Source organism: Notechis scutatus, chromosome Z, assembly GCF_049901735.1.
Source record: "Notechis scutatus isolate UNSWTSFEM ecotype Mainland chromosome Z, rNotScu1.2, whole genome shotgun sequence".
Classification (NCBI taxonomy): domain Eukaryota; kingdom Metazoa; phylum Chordata; class Lepidosauria; order Squamata; family Elapidae; genus Notechis; species Notechis scutatus.
The window spans coordinates 90,729,400-90,746,489 of record NC_142025.1 but is presented as its reverse complement, the minus strand read 5'-3'; the positions used below and the strand labels follow the sequence as shown (position 1 = coordinate 90,746,489).

At 36.3% G+C, this 17,090-nt stretch overlaps 1 protein-coding gene across 22 annotated transcripts in view; it reads right to left on the bottom strand.

The window, feature by feature from the left end:
• Positions 1-17,090, bottom strand: part of MAPT (microtubule associated protein tau) — an 83,494-nt gene that overhangs the window by 3,448 nt on the left and 62,956 nt on the right. For 15 of the 22 annotated variants that reach the window (XM_087945434.1, XM_087945440.1, XM_087945446.1 and 12 more), the window contains 3 exons: positions 12,729-12,821; positions 7,151-7,232; positions 5,194-5,306 (listed from right to left, as the gene is read on the bottom strand). In XM_087945434.1, coding sequence (XP_087801560.1) covers positions 5,194-5,306; positions 7,151-7,232; positions 12,729-12,821 — 288 coding nt within the window. The remainder of the gene's footprint in view (positions 1-5,193; positions 5,307-7,150; positions 7,233-12,728; positions 12,822-17,090) is intronic. The other 7 variants (XM_087945454.1, XM_087945445.1, XM_087945448.1 and 4 more) reach the window with 1 other exon arrangement.

The window sequence follows — 17,090 nt, the reverse complement described above, 5'->3', positions numbered from 1 at the left end:
GATCTCTAACTACCGGATCTCTAACTACCACTTGTTCAGTGCCATCTTAAGTGTGAATGGTTGCTGAATAAGGTTTACCTGTAAGGCCAGAAATAATGTCACCTAATGTTTCTAGCTAACTGCCATTTGGTGACTGGATACAAACTGTGGCAGCCATTTTATGAATGGGCAATCCTTTCTCCAAGTGCAGCTATTTTCCTTACGTGCTATGTGTTCTTAAAGTATGAGACCAAAACTACAATCAAGCACAATCTATTGACCTGCCGAATTAACCCAACTGTGATTCAAAAAGCTCAGAAGGAAGAAACAATGCAAAAAGGAGGAGGAGGAAGAAATGCAAAAGTTTTGTCAGTATCAGTGAGAGAAGGATAAGGAAGCAGAAAAGTCCTCCCATCAGAAGCCAGAACTCTCATTGGAAAGAGCTAATGAGAAACATAAAGTTTTATAAAGTTATTAAAATGAGATGCATCTGAGTGGAAAGGACTGAAATGCATGTGAGTGGAGCCTCCCTCCCCAAGAGAGGAACAACAGATGAGGTACATACAAACAAAAGAATAACTCGTGTTAATGGAGCACTCTCAGATTGTTGCTTCAAAGACCATGCTACATTTTTATTGCCAGCCCTGAAACTGTGAATATAACAATCTAAACTGGGATACCAATTTACAAGAAAAATAACTAGGTTTAGATAGCTTGTGATTTCAATCTCAGGTCAACATACAAAACTTAAAAGAGGTTAAACCTTTTACTGCACAAAGAGAAATATAACAACTACTGGCAGCTGTTGCTGAAGGTATACCTAGGCTAGCAACTTACAAAATTAAATGGAATGGGGTGACTCAGGAGGTTGATTCAGTCATATGAATATCCTGGTCCAAAGGATTTTTTATTTACTTTTTTATTTCTTTATTGCTCTATTTTCTATAATACCAAGATATTGTGTAACAGTTTTAAAATATTCACAATCAATAAAAAATGAAGTATTATAAATTTGTTTGAAACTCATCATTAACCATTTGAATAGACCAGATTACAGAGCTATAATGTCACTTTTCCACACTGCTACTGCAGTATAAACAAAGCTTCTTAACTCCCCCTCCCACCTTAATGGTACTCTTAAAAATCATACATTGCATTCTGTTGACACTATATTTCATTTTCTACTACACCTTTGTCTTAATAATGCATACTGAAGGCACAAGTTGAATCGCTGAATAAAACCCAAGGAAAGTATTTATTTTCTGAAGACTGTTACAGAAATAGAATAGTTGCAAAAAAAACCAAAAAAAAAACCAGTAGCCTTGAAAATTGCTTAATTATTATAATTATATGGTTGTTAGCAGTATATTTCCAATTTGAAATTACTATAAATCAACCAAACAAAAACTTACCAAATTTAACTTGTCTTTTGCCACCTAGTGGGATACTTGGGCTTGATGAAGTTTATATGGCTCTTTGTTATCAAATGTAATTCCAGACATATTCTCATTTCTCTCTCAATTGCTTGTAATTTTTCAGTTTTTACATTTGTGAGCACAGAAAATCTTAATTTACACAAATCAGAAAGTTGATATTGCTTCAGTAACGGAGTCCCTTAACCAGTCAGTTTTAAAAGTTTTTGAAATTTTCTTTCCCACTACTTCAATGTGTTTAACAGTTAAGTGCTATGGTCTCATTACTGTTGGTTGCAATAATGAATAAATTTGGGAACATCACAATACAGTATTGCCTTCTTTTACTTGTCACAAATCGATTTCTTTTCTCTCAAAGTTTTTATTTGAAGAAAAAAAATTCAACTTTGCTATACATTTTTGCATATACTCTCTAAGTAAGATAATTCTGCTAGTGACTCACAATATTCTTGCTCAGGCAGAAAAAAAGTAAGCATCTCACTGTTTCTGATGTAATGATATTTTTCCTCTTGATAACCCTTCTGTGAGAAGGAGATTCACACAACTTGTTTCAGTTTACAAAGTTTGGTAAACAGACTCAACCTACTTTTAACTGAGTTCATTATTTTTATGATTTTGTCGTTTCAATTCAAAGCCAATTGTTTTTTGAATCAATGTTCGAAGTGCTAGAAGCATTATTTGTTATTATAATATCCCAAATGTGCTTTTTAAAAAGGAAACTGGACTGTTTTATCTTGAAGACATTTCACTTCTCATCCAAGAAGTTTCTTCAGTTCTGAAAGTCTTCAAGGTAAAACAAAGTCCAATTGCCATTTGAAAAAGCATCTTTGGAACAATCATCACCTGAATGACCAAGAAACTCCAAAGATGTTTAGTTATGTTATACTTTTAAGTGTTGTTCAACTATTTTAACTTCAACCTGTGTGACTTCACCTCTGTAAATGCATACAAATGTACTGGCTGGGGGAGGGGGGAGAAACACTGGTCCTTGGGATAATCTTCCTTCAGCTCACTCACCTCAAAACCCTACAAAACATGTTCACTATTACAGATTTCCTCAAAAGCATCAGTTAGTTCAACAATCATTCACATACGAATGGATTTTTATTTGCAAACAGAATTATTATTTCTGCTGTAAAGGTAATTTTTGAGTATATAATTTATGAACAGTTGTAAGAGTTTACAATAAAATTACCATAATGCACCTCGTTGTCTTCCTTGAGAACCATCTGTTTAGGAATTGATGCAGGATAAGGCTTTTTTGCACACCAAAAGGTAATGTCCTGTGTTCAGAAGTGTCCTCAAACAGCCTCTTTTTTGTGGACTACATTAAACTGGCAAGTTTTTAACAAAATATACCTTTAATCTAGCCAGATTAATCCAACTCAAACTTTGGAATACAAAACTAATATCTTTAAGACAACCCATAATCAGTGCAGATATTCCAACATTGACTCCTGATTGGCAATCTAAATTACTACCTTTTGTACCACTCCTGAAGAGCAACCCTCAGTGGAGCACATTGCAGAAATGTAATGTTATCAGGGACTGGATTAAACAAGATTTTAAAAATAGACTTTTTGGGAATATTTGCAGCTGAAATCCAAAACATTCTTGGGTAAACTTTTTGCTATGGGAACCAGTATTTGGCAACAAGATGCTCCAGGTTTTTAGGAACAGTGTGATCCAGAACAAAACAAAGCCCTAGCCATAATTGACTAACAGTGCTCCATTTTGCCTTGTTTCATCACCAAACAGTGCAATACTGTGAGTGCTCAAATTCTATTGAATTTATCCTTGTCCAGCCCAGGTTATCTACCAGCCTGAACCAGGTTGAAAGTCCCATTAAAACAAGTATGTGATTAACTTCTAAGCACATTCCACTGACTTCAACTTTCCTGAAAGCTGTCCTTACAGAAAGATTCTGTGTTCCATCATTTTATTTGTTTCCCTATGAAGATGACAGCAATTGATAATATTTATACCCTGTGGAAGATAGCACGCTTACCCTTTCAACAACCTAGAAGCAATTATTTGAGCAAGTAATGACCAAAAGGAATTTTTTAATGCGATCTTTCAAAGACAAAGCAAGGAGATTTGTGAAATTTGAGATAATCTTCAAAGGTACCATATGGTATCTTCATATATGAAAACACATTAAATCATCAGAACATTTAGGTTCATTATAGACTTCATTATCCAATGGGGCCAAGAAATATTTCTCCTCCCTTCTGCTGTTTCTGAAATATTAATTGCTGTTGCATTTCTTTTGACATATATACAGGTGTACTTAAAAGCAGGGGTTAGGTTATGTTTATTTCTCTGATAATCCTAATGTTTTCTTCTTTTGTACTACAAAAGAGAAATTCCTAATTTAGCAGTAGATCTTGATGAAAAAGGAGATGGTCAGATTGCCAAACCAAAAAAAAACTATAGTTGAGAGAAGAAGAGCTTGCATAGCCAGTGTAGAAAAATCAGAATAATTTCCAAGGGAATTTGATTTTTCTTAATATTCTGGCAAGTATCAGAGCTGGCAGAAATTTTTTTTTTTAATCTAAGAATTAAAAAAGCTTGTTTAGGAACTTGGTGATACATATCTTTATCCTGGCATTGGCCTTATATAGAATGCTTTGGCAGTGGGATATGATCACTGATTAAAAATGTACGTTCGGTTTGCCCTGCTCTAAAATCTTTTAATACAGCTATGTTCAGTAAGACAAGAAACAAGGCAAGACTGTTTTCCAACGGTCAAGACAAGAATAACATGACATTGATATTTCTTGGATCTGGTGTGCTTTTGTGATTTATCCACGCTATTGTAATAATATTTTCTGTGCAGGTAAAAAATGTTTGTCCTATGGAAGAATCCTTGTAAGGATTAGAGAATATGGAGATTTATCAAAAGGATGATATCCAAAACAGAAACTCATCAATCCTTATCAGTGTTCCAAATGCCTCAAAATCTTGCAGAATTGAATTAGTTATCTCTGATCTTTTCTCTCACATTCTCTCCTCTAAGAGAATATAGTTATTGTTCAAGACCATTCCTAAATAAGCATATTCTCTCTAAATAACTTCAAATATCGTAAGTATTTAAAAGAGTATCAAAACACTGTCTAAAATCTGGTTTGAGAAAGTGGTGAGAAGATGAGATCATAAAGTAAAAACTAACCGTTGATTAATATCAATCATCATCTCCAACTTCACTGCACAAACATGTTGCTTCTATACTCATTCTTATAAAGGAACAAATATATCTCATAGCATGCTGGGCATGCTTCCAGTGTGGCAGTTTTGTGGTTTAGGTATGTCTGTACACATCTGAAGGTGCTTGTTGAAAAATGTACCAAAGATATATGAAAAGAGGGATACCTTCTTTAGCAAAGGCATTCCATGCAAATGGAAAATTTATGTGTGCCTTGTCTATTTCTTCTTGGTCACCAGTTTTTAAGGGAAATCAATTTAAGTAGTTTATGTGAGCTTGTATATAGCATCTATTAGCTCTCAGTTGCTTCTTTACAATTAAGAACAGCTGCTGAGAACAACTCAATGTCTTAATATGCTTCAGTTGGCACTGGGGATATTTATAGATATTGTGTTATGAAAATTGGGACCTAGTAAGAATTATGTTAAGTCTTACATTATCATTATTCCAGAATTAGAAGATTTGATAAAGATACTATTTCTCAAAGCTTAATGCAATTATTGCCCTACAGCTTCCTAGACAAACCAGCCCCCATCATCCACACAACTAAAAAAATAGCAAGAGAAATCTTTTTACCTTCTTATTTCCTCCTCCAGGAGTATGGGTAATGTTATCTAATGACCCAATTTTTGATTGCACTTTATCTTTGAAATCCAGTTTCTCAGATTTCACCTCTACCAGTCCACCACCTAAGGAAAAATGAGCAGGATAAACAGATATCAAAAGGAACATATAATGATGACTTCTGAATAAAATACTTTTCTATGTGTATGTCTGTGCATGCTTCTTTCCCTCAAGAAGGTGTTGTGCTTGTCTGCTTAAGCATCTGAATATATGAGTTCTGCCCCAATATCCAAATTCATTTATGGAAGTCTCACATGATTTACAAAGAAAATTTGGATCTCGAAATTTACATTTAGTACAGTAGTAGTTGTTGTAGTAATAGCCTAGCTGCAACATGCATTCTAAATTCAAAATAATGAAATGTATTTTACTGGAAGGCACAAAGAAAGGACAAACAAATTGGAGTGTACTGAATTTGTGTTTCAAATCAAGAAACCCTTCTTAGCTACAGCTTAGGTAAATCATTTTAAAATTAAATGTTACTAAACTTGCAGGACTTTCATATACAGTGCAGCACTTTTAATAATCTAAACTGATGAACTACACTTTTTCTACACGGCCCCTTTTCTCTAGCTTCCTGTTTTTTAGACCCCTATATAAGTAAAAAATAAAAGGAGGCAGGGTTTACATAAGAACTAAGAACTACTGGATAAGGTTTATTCCCAGAGCAGATTGCATTCCCTATTAAAAGTCTGGAAATTGATGTTCTAAATTACAGTAGAGAAGTCTGGCGCATTTCAAAGAAGGAATTCCAGATTTCATTCTGCAATATCACCACACCCAAAATGTTTCCCTTGAAAGGAAGACATTTGGAGTGATTCCTATTGAAACCACTTGGGTGAATTTGTTGTTCATTTAATTTTACAGTTAATTAAACATAGTTTTTTCTTATGTTCTGAAGTAATAAATTGATAGGAATTCTGTAAATAACAGCATCCAGTATTTTGTAGACATATAGTTAAACAATAGCAGGAATAAACACATGGAAGGAATAATTTCTCTGATCTCATTTATCAATTGTAATTATTAATTGTTCTCTAAATCAGTGGTCCCCAACCTTTTTGTACCAGGGACCGGTTTCAAGCAGAAAATTTTTGCAAGGACCGGGTGGGGGGAGAAGAGAAGGAGGCTCTCTTCTGCTGCCCACCAGCCCAGGAAGAAACTGCTTCAAGAAGCGGGGGCTTTTCCTGTCGCCGCAGCTATTCCGAAGCGCCCGCTTTCACCCCCACCCCCACCCCGCCCGCCGCCGCTGCGCTTCAATCCACAGTGTCCCGTTCTGCCTGCCTGCCTTAGTTTCTGGTTGTTTGGGAGCAGCTTCGGCTGAGAATAATAACTATTCGCCTTTTTACTCAGCCGAAGCTGTTCCGATTCAACCATTAACGAAGGCAGGTAGGCAGGCAGAACGGAGCACTGGGTTGAACCCGCGCGCGCACGCGGGCGGACGGGTGGGGGGAGAAACGGGCGCTCGGAGGCGCTGCGGCGACAGGAAAAGCCCCCCGCTTCTTTGAAGCAGTTTCTTCCTGGGCTGGTGGAGGAGCGAGAGAGCGACTGAGAGCTGACCCAGAGAGAAGGACAGGCTTCGGGTTGCTTCCTCCCTCCCCTTCTTTCATTTGTGTCCTTGATCCCCGATCCCAGCAGCATTCACCGAAGGTGAAAGCCGCCATTTTTTAAAAAAAAAATTCTTTGCGGCCCGGTAGAGAGTGCTCCACGGCCCGGTACCGGTCCGCGGCCCGGTGGTTGGGGACCCCTGCTCTAAATAGCTCTACATCTCTTGCAATTACCTTTATCTTTGTCAGATAATCTCAGTATTTTTTCAAAGGCAAAATAAAAATAAAACTAACATTTACCCAAAGACAAACAACACAATGTCTTACAAAGATACTTCAAAAATAAAATACATAGATATCACCTGGTTTGTGATGAATGTTATCCAGAGACCCACATTTGGACGTTACATGGCTAAGATCCACTGGCTTGTATACAATTTGTATCTGTGAGAAGAAAATGAAAAAACAACAACTATACACTATGGGATTGGAATTTATTTTAAATTAGAAAAAAATTACCCAAAATATGCTGGAAAAGTGAGACATAAAAAATACTGGAACTTGTTTGGAAAAGAAATACAGTTGGAAGAATCATTTAACCAAGAAAGACTGAATAAAAGCTTTCTGCAAGAAACTGTGAAGCCAAAAGATGTGTTATCAAATTATCTCCCAAGCATGCACAGATTCATTTTGATTTTAACAAGATTCATTTAAAAATTTGTGGGAAAGAAAGAACCATCATAAAAGAAAGATACCCATAAAATAATTGATCCCATGTTTTCAAATAAATTATCTATTCTAAAAAGTAATTATCTTAGTTTTTAGAATTAACTCATAGTTCTATTTTGCCTTTCACATTCATGCTGTTCCAGATTTTTTTTTATTTTTAATAGCATAGGAGTCCAAATATTTCAATCATGTATATGCTGTATCCATATACTTAGAATATTTCACAGAGAAAATCATACTTTAAAAATAATTGTTGTACTCATCTCTGAAGATCTCACTATTCTTGCAAAATTACCCCTTATGTGGCATACACACTGAATTTCCACAGCATGCAAAAACTGTTATACCTCCAGAAGATGGAGATTTGAAACTGAGAATACTTAGATGAAAGTAGAAAGTGAAGAGGAGAGAAGGAAAGAGAAGTATAATCAAATAAACTATATCACAGAGAAATTATTTAAAAGCACAACAACAGAAACTGAGCTAAATACCTTTTTTGATGTAAAACTTAAGGTTTATGTCCACAAAACTGAAAGAACAGAAATAATCAATGTGCATTGAAAAGGCTGAGGGGGAGGGGAAGAATTAATTTTTTAAAGGATCTTTTTAAAATGCAACTGAAAAAGCATTTGGAACAATGTGGTATTATAATCACAGTAGAGTCAAGTTATCGAGAAATAAGACATGCACAAAAGGCACAAATATAAACAAAAATACTTACTAGCAGTTATTAGGTTACAACAAATGACACTGCAGGAAGGCATACAACTGGAAAAAAAGACATACAATATCGTCCCAAAGGGTGGGGACCAAATCCATCTTTGCTGTGCATTTTGCTCCAAAGCTGAGCAGGTACCAGGATACCGATTCCCTTATAACATTAGAAACTGAACAACCCGTCAAAGGAAGCAACCACAGTCCTGAGCAAATTGATGCTACGTTATGCTATAGCGGAACTCACTCAAGGCAATCGTGATTACAAGTTACAACTCTTCTCTGGCCTTTTTCTCCTAGAGGGGTGCAATGGGGATGATTATTTTTTTTCTGGAATATTTTTCTCTGCAGCTCCAAGCTAGATCCAAACTATTTTCAAACTTTGTGTTTCTTCTGCCAGCTTCTCCCACCACCTTTGTTACTGTGCTAATCAATTTCCAGACATTTTATCACACTTATGGACAGATGGATAAACAATGTCTTGACCCCTTTACATAACTTCTTTCCAATATTTTTTTGGATTAGGAAAAAAAAGGTATTTATCATTTAGACCAGTATAATTTTATCACTCTTTACCTATGATGAAATCATTCAGGGACGATGGCTTGAGTTAGACAGCCTACACCATCTAAACCAGCTAGAGGAACATTTCAGAGTCTTATATTAATGGGATGTATTTGAACATGTTCACCCATATGCAAAAAAAACCAATGAGATCTGAGTCAATTACCTGTTATTATATAACTTCTGAAGTGAGGTAACTGACCTCACTTCAGAAGTATTCTTCATGTCAGATCTACGTAACATTACTCAAACAGAAGTGATGTGTTAACAGCATAACTTTCCTCAAATCAGACAAAAGGTGTACCTTTGCTACTCACTTTTCACACAAGCATTAAAAAAAACATTAAAGAAAATAACCAGGTCAATTTTATTTTTAAAATTATCATTGAATAACTATAGCTTGCCAATTAAAAAAGGGGAAGTTTTTTAAAAAAATCTCAAGACAAAATGGCATGTTTCCTTAGATCAAAAATGGGAAACTATAGCCCCCTTATTTCTTGTGGACTTCAACTCCCAGAATTCTGAGCCAGCCAATTTGGTTTTTTTAACCCCTGCACTGTGCTGTGCTTCTTTCCTGCTCTCTTTGTTTCAAAACCCAATCCGGTCACAACCATAATTGGTTCCATAACTTCGATCACAACCCGATTTGGTCATGACCGGAAGCAAGACTGTCTGCGCATGCGCCTACAAAAAAAAATGGCGCAGAAGGGAAAATCAACACAGAAAGGGAATCGGTTGCAGCCATGTTTGTTCGCCATCCGATTTTTGAATCATGGCCCAATTCAAAAATGTTGTGGATTTTTTGGTCGGAACCCAATTTGGTCACAGTCAGAAGCATTTATGACCAGAGGTTTCACTGTACAATTACATATGTAGCAATAGCAATAGAACTTAGACTTATATGCTGCTTCACAGTGCTTTTACAGCCCTCTGTAAACAGCTTACACAGTCAGCATATTGTCCCCAACAATTTGGGTCCTCATTTTACCCACCTCGGAAGGATGGAAGGCTGAGTCAACTTTGAGCCTGATAAGATTCGATCTGCCAAATTGCAGGCAGCCGATAGTCAGCAGAAGTAGCTTGCAGTACTGCATTCTAATCACTGTGCCAGCACAACTCTTAAGATCATAAAAGGTGTTTTCTTCTATAAAATGTGATGCCTAGTACCGGTACCTCGTCCTCTCAAGCCTCCCTCTAGCCATTCTACTCCCCAAGGAAGTTCTGCGTCTCTCCCTGGCTATTTCTCCCCAAATGGACTGTCTACCTCATCCAAAATCAATGCCATTCTCTCCTCTTCTCTGTTGAAACGTTACAAATCACCGAAAAGGACACAGCAAGGATAGAAAGTACATATATCAAGTGTGGGTGTGTGATGCACATTGACCTGATAGACAAAGGGGAATAAAGAAGGAAGAGGGCAAGGAAGAACTGAAACAAATTCATAATCATTGTCTGTGAGCTTCACATTGTCCACAAGTTCTATGTCAAAAATTTAGAAATTAACCTCCTTCAAAACTTCATGAAATTTGATTTAAGAGACATGCTTAGAGAGATCTAATGAAAAATGTTTTCATTATTCACACATTTTTAACTTGGTATGCTACAAAATTGTTGCTGTGAGAATGACAGTACTGTCACAATTTAATTCCCCTTGGAGACTCTAAAAATCAAAACAGCTTTCACTAAATTTCTAGACATTGTAGGGAATGCTACATATAATGGAAAAGAAGAGTATCTTTTTAGAAGCAATCTTTTAGAATGATATTTATAGTACTTAGTGGCTTTTGTTACCAAAGGCAGCATTGTTTCAGTTATTTTTATAATATAATCAACTGACTACATACTATTACACTTATAGCAGAAGCAGCCTTTATAGCTGTAGAGTGAATTAAAGATGAGGAAAAATAAAAATGTTAAAAACCATACCCATAAATAATGGTTGTAACCGTACATGTGGAGTTGCCAATAATGGGAGAAAGGTCACAAAATTAGTTTGAGAAAATAGAACACTATGAGAGAAATAGTGGGTAAGGATGAATTGGAGCTGTGTCTGGCACACAAATGAGGCAGACATCACTATGCTAGAGTAAAAAAGATTAGTAGATGGGACCTATAAAAAAGGTGCTTTGTTCATTGTTACTTTATGTAGCCTACATTTACAGCATTCATGAACTACTTAATCTTAACCAAAATCCCTCTTAGAAAGTGTACACTTTTGCTTATATACTTTTCAGACTCTGATTTAGAGAAATACATACATCAAAAGCTTATCACTAATCAGAGGATACAGAGCTGCCTTTTTGAATTTTTTTAATGACTATCTTTTAAATGCCAACAACTATTAAGATCATTTTCTTCACTGCAGACAAATGTCACAATTCTGTTAGTTGATAAACAGTGAAACAGAGAACATTGCACAAGTCCAGCATCATGCAAACAGTGTTCTAGAAAAGATAAACTATCAAACAAACTAATAATGCAAACTGTGCAAGTTTAATTAGTAAATTGTTTTTTTGAGAATACATGCTATTTAATGTGTATTTCAAAGGCCATGAGCTTTGAGTTGGAAGATTAAAGTTAGAATCCCAGAGTAACTCAAGATCACTGCATTTTGTAAAAATAATAATAATCCTGGCATTCTTAAGGTGCTTCTAGACAAAGCTTATTGCAACAAATAAAAATACATTTATCAACTAATGTCTTGAGAATTGAAAAACACGGGGAGAGGGGGCTTTGTGAGAGAAAAATGGTGGGAACATTAAGAAAGCTAAGCATATAAATTCATACCTGAATCCCCATAAATTCTATCAATGGCAATAACCCCATTAATTCCCTAATCTGGAAGCACCTTTGTTTGCAGAAGAAGTAAAGAAATACACAGTTGTTAGCATCTGGTGAAGACTCAAAATGCAATATTGGATAGTTCTTTCTGAATTAGCCAATAAGATTCATATGCCACCCCTGTATTCATTTCTTATGAAGATAAATTAAGAAATGAATCAAGCATATTTAGAAATGAGAAAAATTATTATCATGGTCCAGAAAAATCCTGACATTTGGTAAAGAATGTTTTTTTAGACAGATAGAAGGTACATTTTTCTCTCTACTACCCCACTAAAAAGTCTCTAGAAATTTGATACTTGGTATAGCTAAATAAGGGATATTATGGGAAGAGATAAGAGGAATTAATTGGCTCGCCTGAGCCCCTAACAAGTTATGTTGTCCCAGAGAACAAGAATGTCTACACTGAAAACACCACACTTCAGAGGTGAGGTCAATATGCCACATATCCAACTTGGATCTATTTATCTACCAATGATTCAGTCTATTGATTCCACAGAATCAATAGACTGGATCTTTCCACATGCTTTAAAAATCACCAATTATAGAAACAAAACAAACATGTAAAAGAAAACCTGTAGATGATAATTTGCTTAATTGCCAAATTTTCACATTCTGGGCTAGGGAACATGCTTATCCTTTTAAAAAAAGGGAAAAAATATTTCAGATGCAGAACATCTGATTTACCATAAGTATGTGTAATGTTTTCATGAGGCTTCCAGAATAGCACATATTGTTCATCAAATTTCTAGATTTCTATCTTGTATTAACATCTTCCTCTTTCCCTAAGTGAACTGGACAACATATTTGTCAGAAGCGTGAAAGCCATGCAATTAAAAATAACCTTACAGTATTATTTTGAAAACTAGCCAATTAATCCTGTATACATTGCTACACAAGATTCTGCTGGAGGTCTAATCAAGCCATATCTTTCCTAGTAGGAGGTTAATTTATATATGTTATATTTAAGTGTGTTACCAATGGCTGGCTGGCTGAGCAAGCAGCATTGGCATTTTAGGATTAATGCAGAATTCATGCCACTAATAATAAATTATTTTATTATAGTGCATTGAATGGTGTGAAGGTACTCACACTGCCTCCTCCTGGAATATGTTTGATATTATCCTTTGATCCACACCTGGCTTGGACATGGCTAAAGTTCAGCTTCTTATTAACCACCTGCACCTTTGATAGTCAGAAAAAGAACATAAGTGACACCTACTGCCAGTCAATGACACAGCGCAAAGGGTTTGTCTACAGTAAACTTAGAAGAAAGAAAAAACAGAAAATGTTTCCAAGGCATTTTTCAGCAACTTAGTTTAACAAATGAAGCCACATATTTCAGCTCTGCAGAAGTGAATATCTGGAAAGCAAGCTTTAAATCAACACTTAAAAAAAGAAAAAAAAAATCATACAATTCAAGCTATTCCATTTGTACTGGAGTGCATTGGTCCTATATAAACTACGATGAACTATTTGTATAAGTTGAAGAGTTACATATTTCATCAGTACTATGCCAAATTTAGTGCAACTTTTAATATCAATATGGGGCTCTGTTGCCCCCACAAGCAAACACCTGAATATCCCACAACTCACTGGATATATCTTTGATCAGCACAACGAAAAACAACATTGCAACATACTGATGAAAGTGAAAAGAAAAACATGAATCAGACTTCTCTTGCCTGTTTTTAGTTTGTGCATTCTTGCTTATTGGACTTGAAAAAATATTCAGAGCTGGTATATGAGTTGCAATTTTAGCATGACAAATGTAGTTGGATAAGTATAGCCACCATATGAAGATGGCTTGTGTCTGAAGGGTGAAAGCTGAAATCACAAGTTTTTTATCAGATTGAAGAATAGCATCCTGAAAAAGTCATCGCTGGAACCTGCCATTTGGATATCCCCCAACTAGTTGGGGGAAATTTTGAAGAATCCTTGGAGTATCTATTACAGAGAAATTCTGGATTAAGCGAAGAATTTTGATCCATTTTTATCTTTTCAAGTTTCAGATATTGGTCACTCTAGTAGATGACCTTTGTCAGGATGAAAATGTGGGGGTTGAACCCACTACATCTCTCTTCAGGGACAGTCACTTTAGCCAATCTACACCAGTGCTGCAGTATCTGCCCATTTGTTTCTTGATCAAACTGAATTAAGTTCTACATGGTTTAAGTCAAGGTGATTTTTGGGACCATTTGCTCCCAGTGACATTAAAAAGGAATGCTCCCATTTCTTCCCTTACATTTGGGCTATGAGAAATAGTTATGAAGACGCATTCTTTTCCTGCAATAGCTGCCCTATTTTGTGGAATATTTGCCATCCAAGGATCAACTGGCCCAATCACACCTTACCTTTAAGAAGACAATGGGATCATAATTTTTCAACTGCACATATATTATGTATAAGCTAACTTGGGTTTTTTAAATTACTCGTGAGTTTTTTGAATTTGTGAGAAAGGGAATGAAACAAAAGGAAGCAGACAAAGCACTTTCAGAGTGGGAACTGAGTCGTCACTCTTTCTCTGAAAGCGATTGCGCATCCTGCTGGTACTCATGCCATGGTTTACTTAGCATGATACCATTATTCAAACTATCAAGTCAGCAAAGGTGCTTTTTCAAGAGGCAAAGGCACTTTCTTTGAAGTCATTTCGCTTCTCATTCAAGAAGCTTCTTCAGCGCTGACTGGTTGGTGGGAAATGGAAGGATTTATACTCCTTATAGACAGCTGGTCACTTGCATTCTTTTTACGAGTTGTTAAGGCCACCTGGATATTTATCTGTGTCATCAGGATCACCTGAGTAGTGCAAATAGGTGTGGAGCTTTTTTGGAATTGCTGAAAGGACTGTGTTGCAAACTGGAGGTAGATGATGTTGTATCTCACCTGCTCTGTTGAGAGAAAGCTGTTCAATTTTGACATAGATGGTCTCTTTGACCCCTCTTTCAAACCAGCGGTCTTCTCTGTCCAAAATGTGAACTTTGCTGTCTTCAAAAGAGTGACCCTTGTCTTTTAAATGCAGACAGAGTGCTGAATCTAGTCCTGATGGGTTAGTTCTCCTATATTGTACCATGCGTTTATGAAGTGGTTGTTTTGTTTCCCCAATGTAAAGATCTCCACAAGGCTCACTGAACTGCACTGCATATACCACATTGCTCAGTTTGTGTCTTATGTTGTGTTGGCTGAAGTTCCTCCTGAGCTTTTCTGATATTCCTACAATGTATGGAATAACGTGTTGCTTCATTTATTGTTCTCTTCATTGTCTGTTAGGGAGGAGTCCCCGTATTGCCTTTTTTGAGATTTGATGAAGGCCCACTTGGAATAGCGACACATTCTGAGGGCTTCCTTGATGTGTTTTAGTTCTTTTTCTTTCCCAACTTTGCTGGTTGGCAAGCCTTCAGCTCAGGGGAGTAAGATTCTGATAACTCCCATTTTGTGCTCCAGCATAACAGACAATGAAAAGAACATGTGGCTCCTCCCTAACAGACAATGAAAAGAACAATAAATGAAGTAACATTGCCATTCCATACATTGAAAGAATATTGGAAGAACTCATGAGGAACTTCAGCCAACACAACATACATGTACAATTCAAACTCAAGAATACACTAAGGCAGAAGCTTGTCCACCCCAAGGATAAAACACTCAAACACAAACTGAAAAACGTGGTATATGCAGTACAATGCAGTGAGCCATGTGGAAATCTGTATCCACTGGCTTGAAAGAGGGGTCAAAGAGGCTATCTATGTCAAAATTGAGCAGCTTTCTCTCAACAGAGGAGAAGGAATATGACATCATCTATTTCCAATTTACCACACAGTCCTTTCAATAGTTCCAAGAAGACTCCACACCCATTTGCATTACTCAGGTGATCTTAACAATACAGCTAAACCTCCAAGTGGCCTTAACAACTTGCTAAAAGAATGCAAATAACCACCATCTGCAAGGACTATACATCCTTCCATTCCCCACCATCCCAGTCAGAGTTGAAGAAGCTTCTTGGATGAGAAGTGAAATGACTACAAAGAAAAACCAGAAAGTCCAGTTGCCTCTTTAAAAAGCACCCTTGGGACAACTATGACCTGGATGACTATGAGAATCTCCATAGACACTTATCAAGTCATCACCTACCATGGAGACCAAGTAATCAACATTGGTCTTCTTTTTTAAATAACACTAAAAGAAGCATTGAGAAAATTACATACTAATGCTACTTCTGTCAACACTTTTTCCTCTCTTCTCTCAATTGTCTGAAACAGCATGGAGAAGGAATAGAGGGTAAGCTGTGTGAATCTACAAATTACCATCCAAAGAGCCACAATTATTGTAAGCTCAACCTGCCCAACTTACTTTGGGCATTTGACTAGTAGAGATACATGTGGCAATATGCTTGTCTGCAGGCAGAATAGATCTCTTAAGACAGAACAAAAGCTAAGTATTGCCAAGAAACATCAACCACTATCCAAATAATATGATGCAGTACTATGCAACAATGAATGGTTTTGACTGTGGCCTATTCTGCAAAAGTCAGGAAAAGAACGGGAGAGACACCTAAAGAAATTACTATAAAACAATGACAAGCTTTTATTACAGATTGGTTAAACTATAAAAAATGTTGAGAAAAGACTAGTGAGCAATGCCTAGAAGTAAAAAGTGAATCAAAAAATTATAATCTGAATTTAATAAGGTGGAAAAATTACAAACTATAGTAATAACATTATCTGAGATAGAAAAGCCAAGTCAGGGTAGAGGGACTTTAAGATTCTTTAATGCTCTGATGAAAAATGTTGGAAAAAATAAACTGGGACATAGGGGGGAAAAAATCGAAGCCTGGACACAGATCTGGCTCACATTAGGGCCCATTTCAAAAGTAGCTGCACCAGAGACATGACTTCACTGTGAGATAAGGTGATTTAAGTTGCAAATGGATTAGCAGGATTCTGAGAACCTTATCAAATGGACTGCTACAAAGAAGAAGGGAATGAGATATCAGCTGTAAGCTTTTAGAATCTGGTCTAGCAGCATGGAGAAACATATTTCTCTTTTCCTGTTCAATTAAAATTCAGAATCAAATGGTTCAGGCTTGAAATACAAAGAGCTTTCCATATTGAGAGAGAACAAGACAGTATAAATCAAATAAACAAATAGAGTAAGTTTGAAGAAAATAATATTTACTATATGGTCTTCTGGGAAGTAGGCTAATAAGATTGGAATTTCAGTCTGTTACAATCAGCTTCCCCACTGATGTAGCAATGGTGAATGTGCAAAAAAAAGAAAGAGTGATGCAAACTGGCCTAAGCTGTCTTTGTTAGGAATGAAGAAGACCTGATAGAAAGATCAGATGTACATGACGTGAGTTCAGGAAACCATGTTGTAAAACTGGAATTATCTATAAGGCAAAATGGAGTATTTGCAGGAGAAGAACTTCCGTTCTGTTTACACTCTTTCCATTTCTTC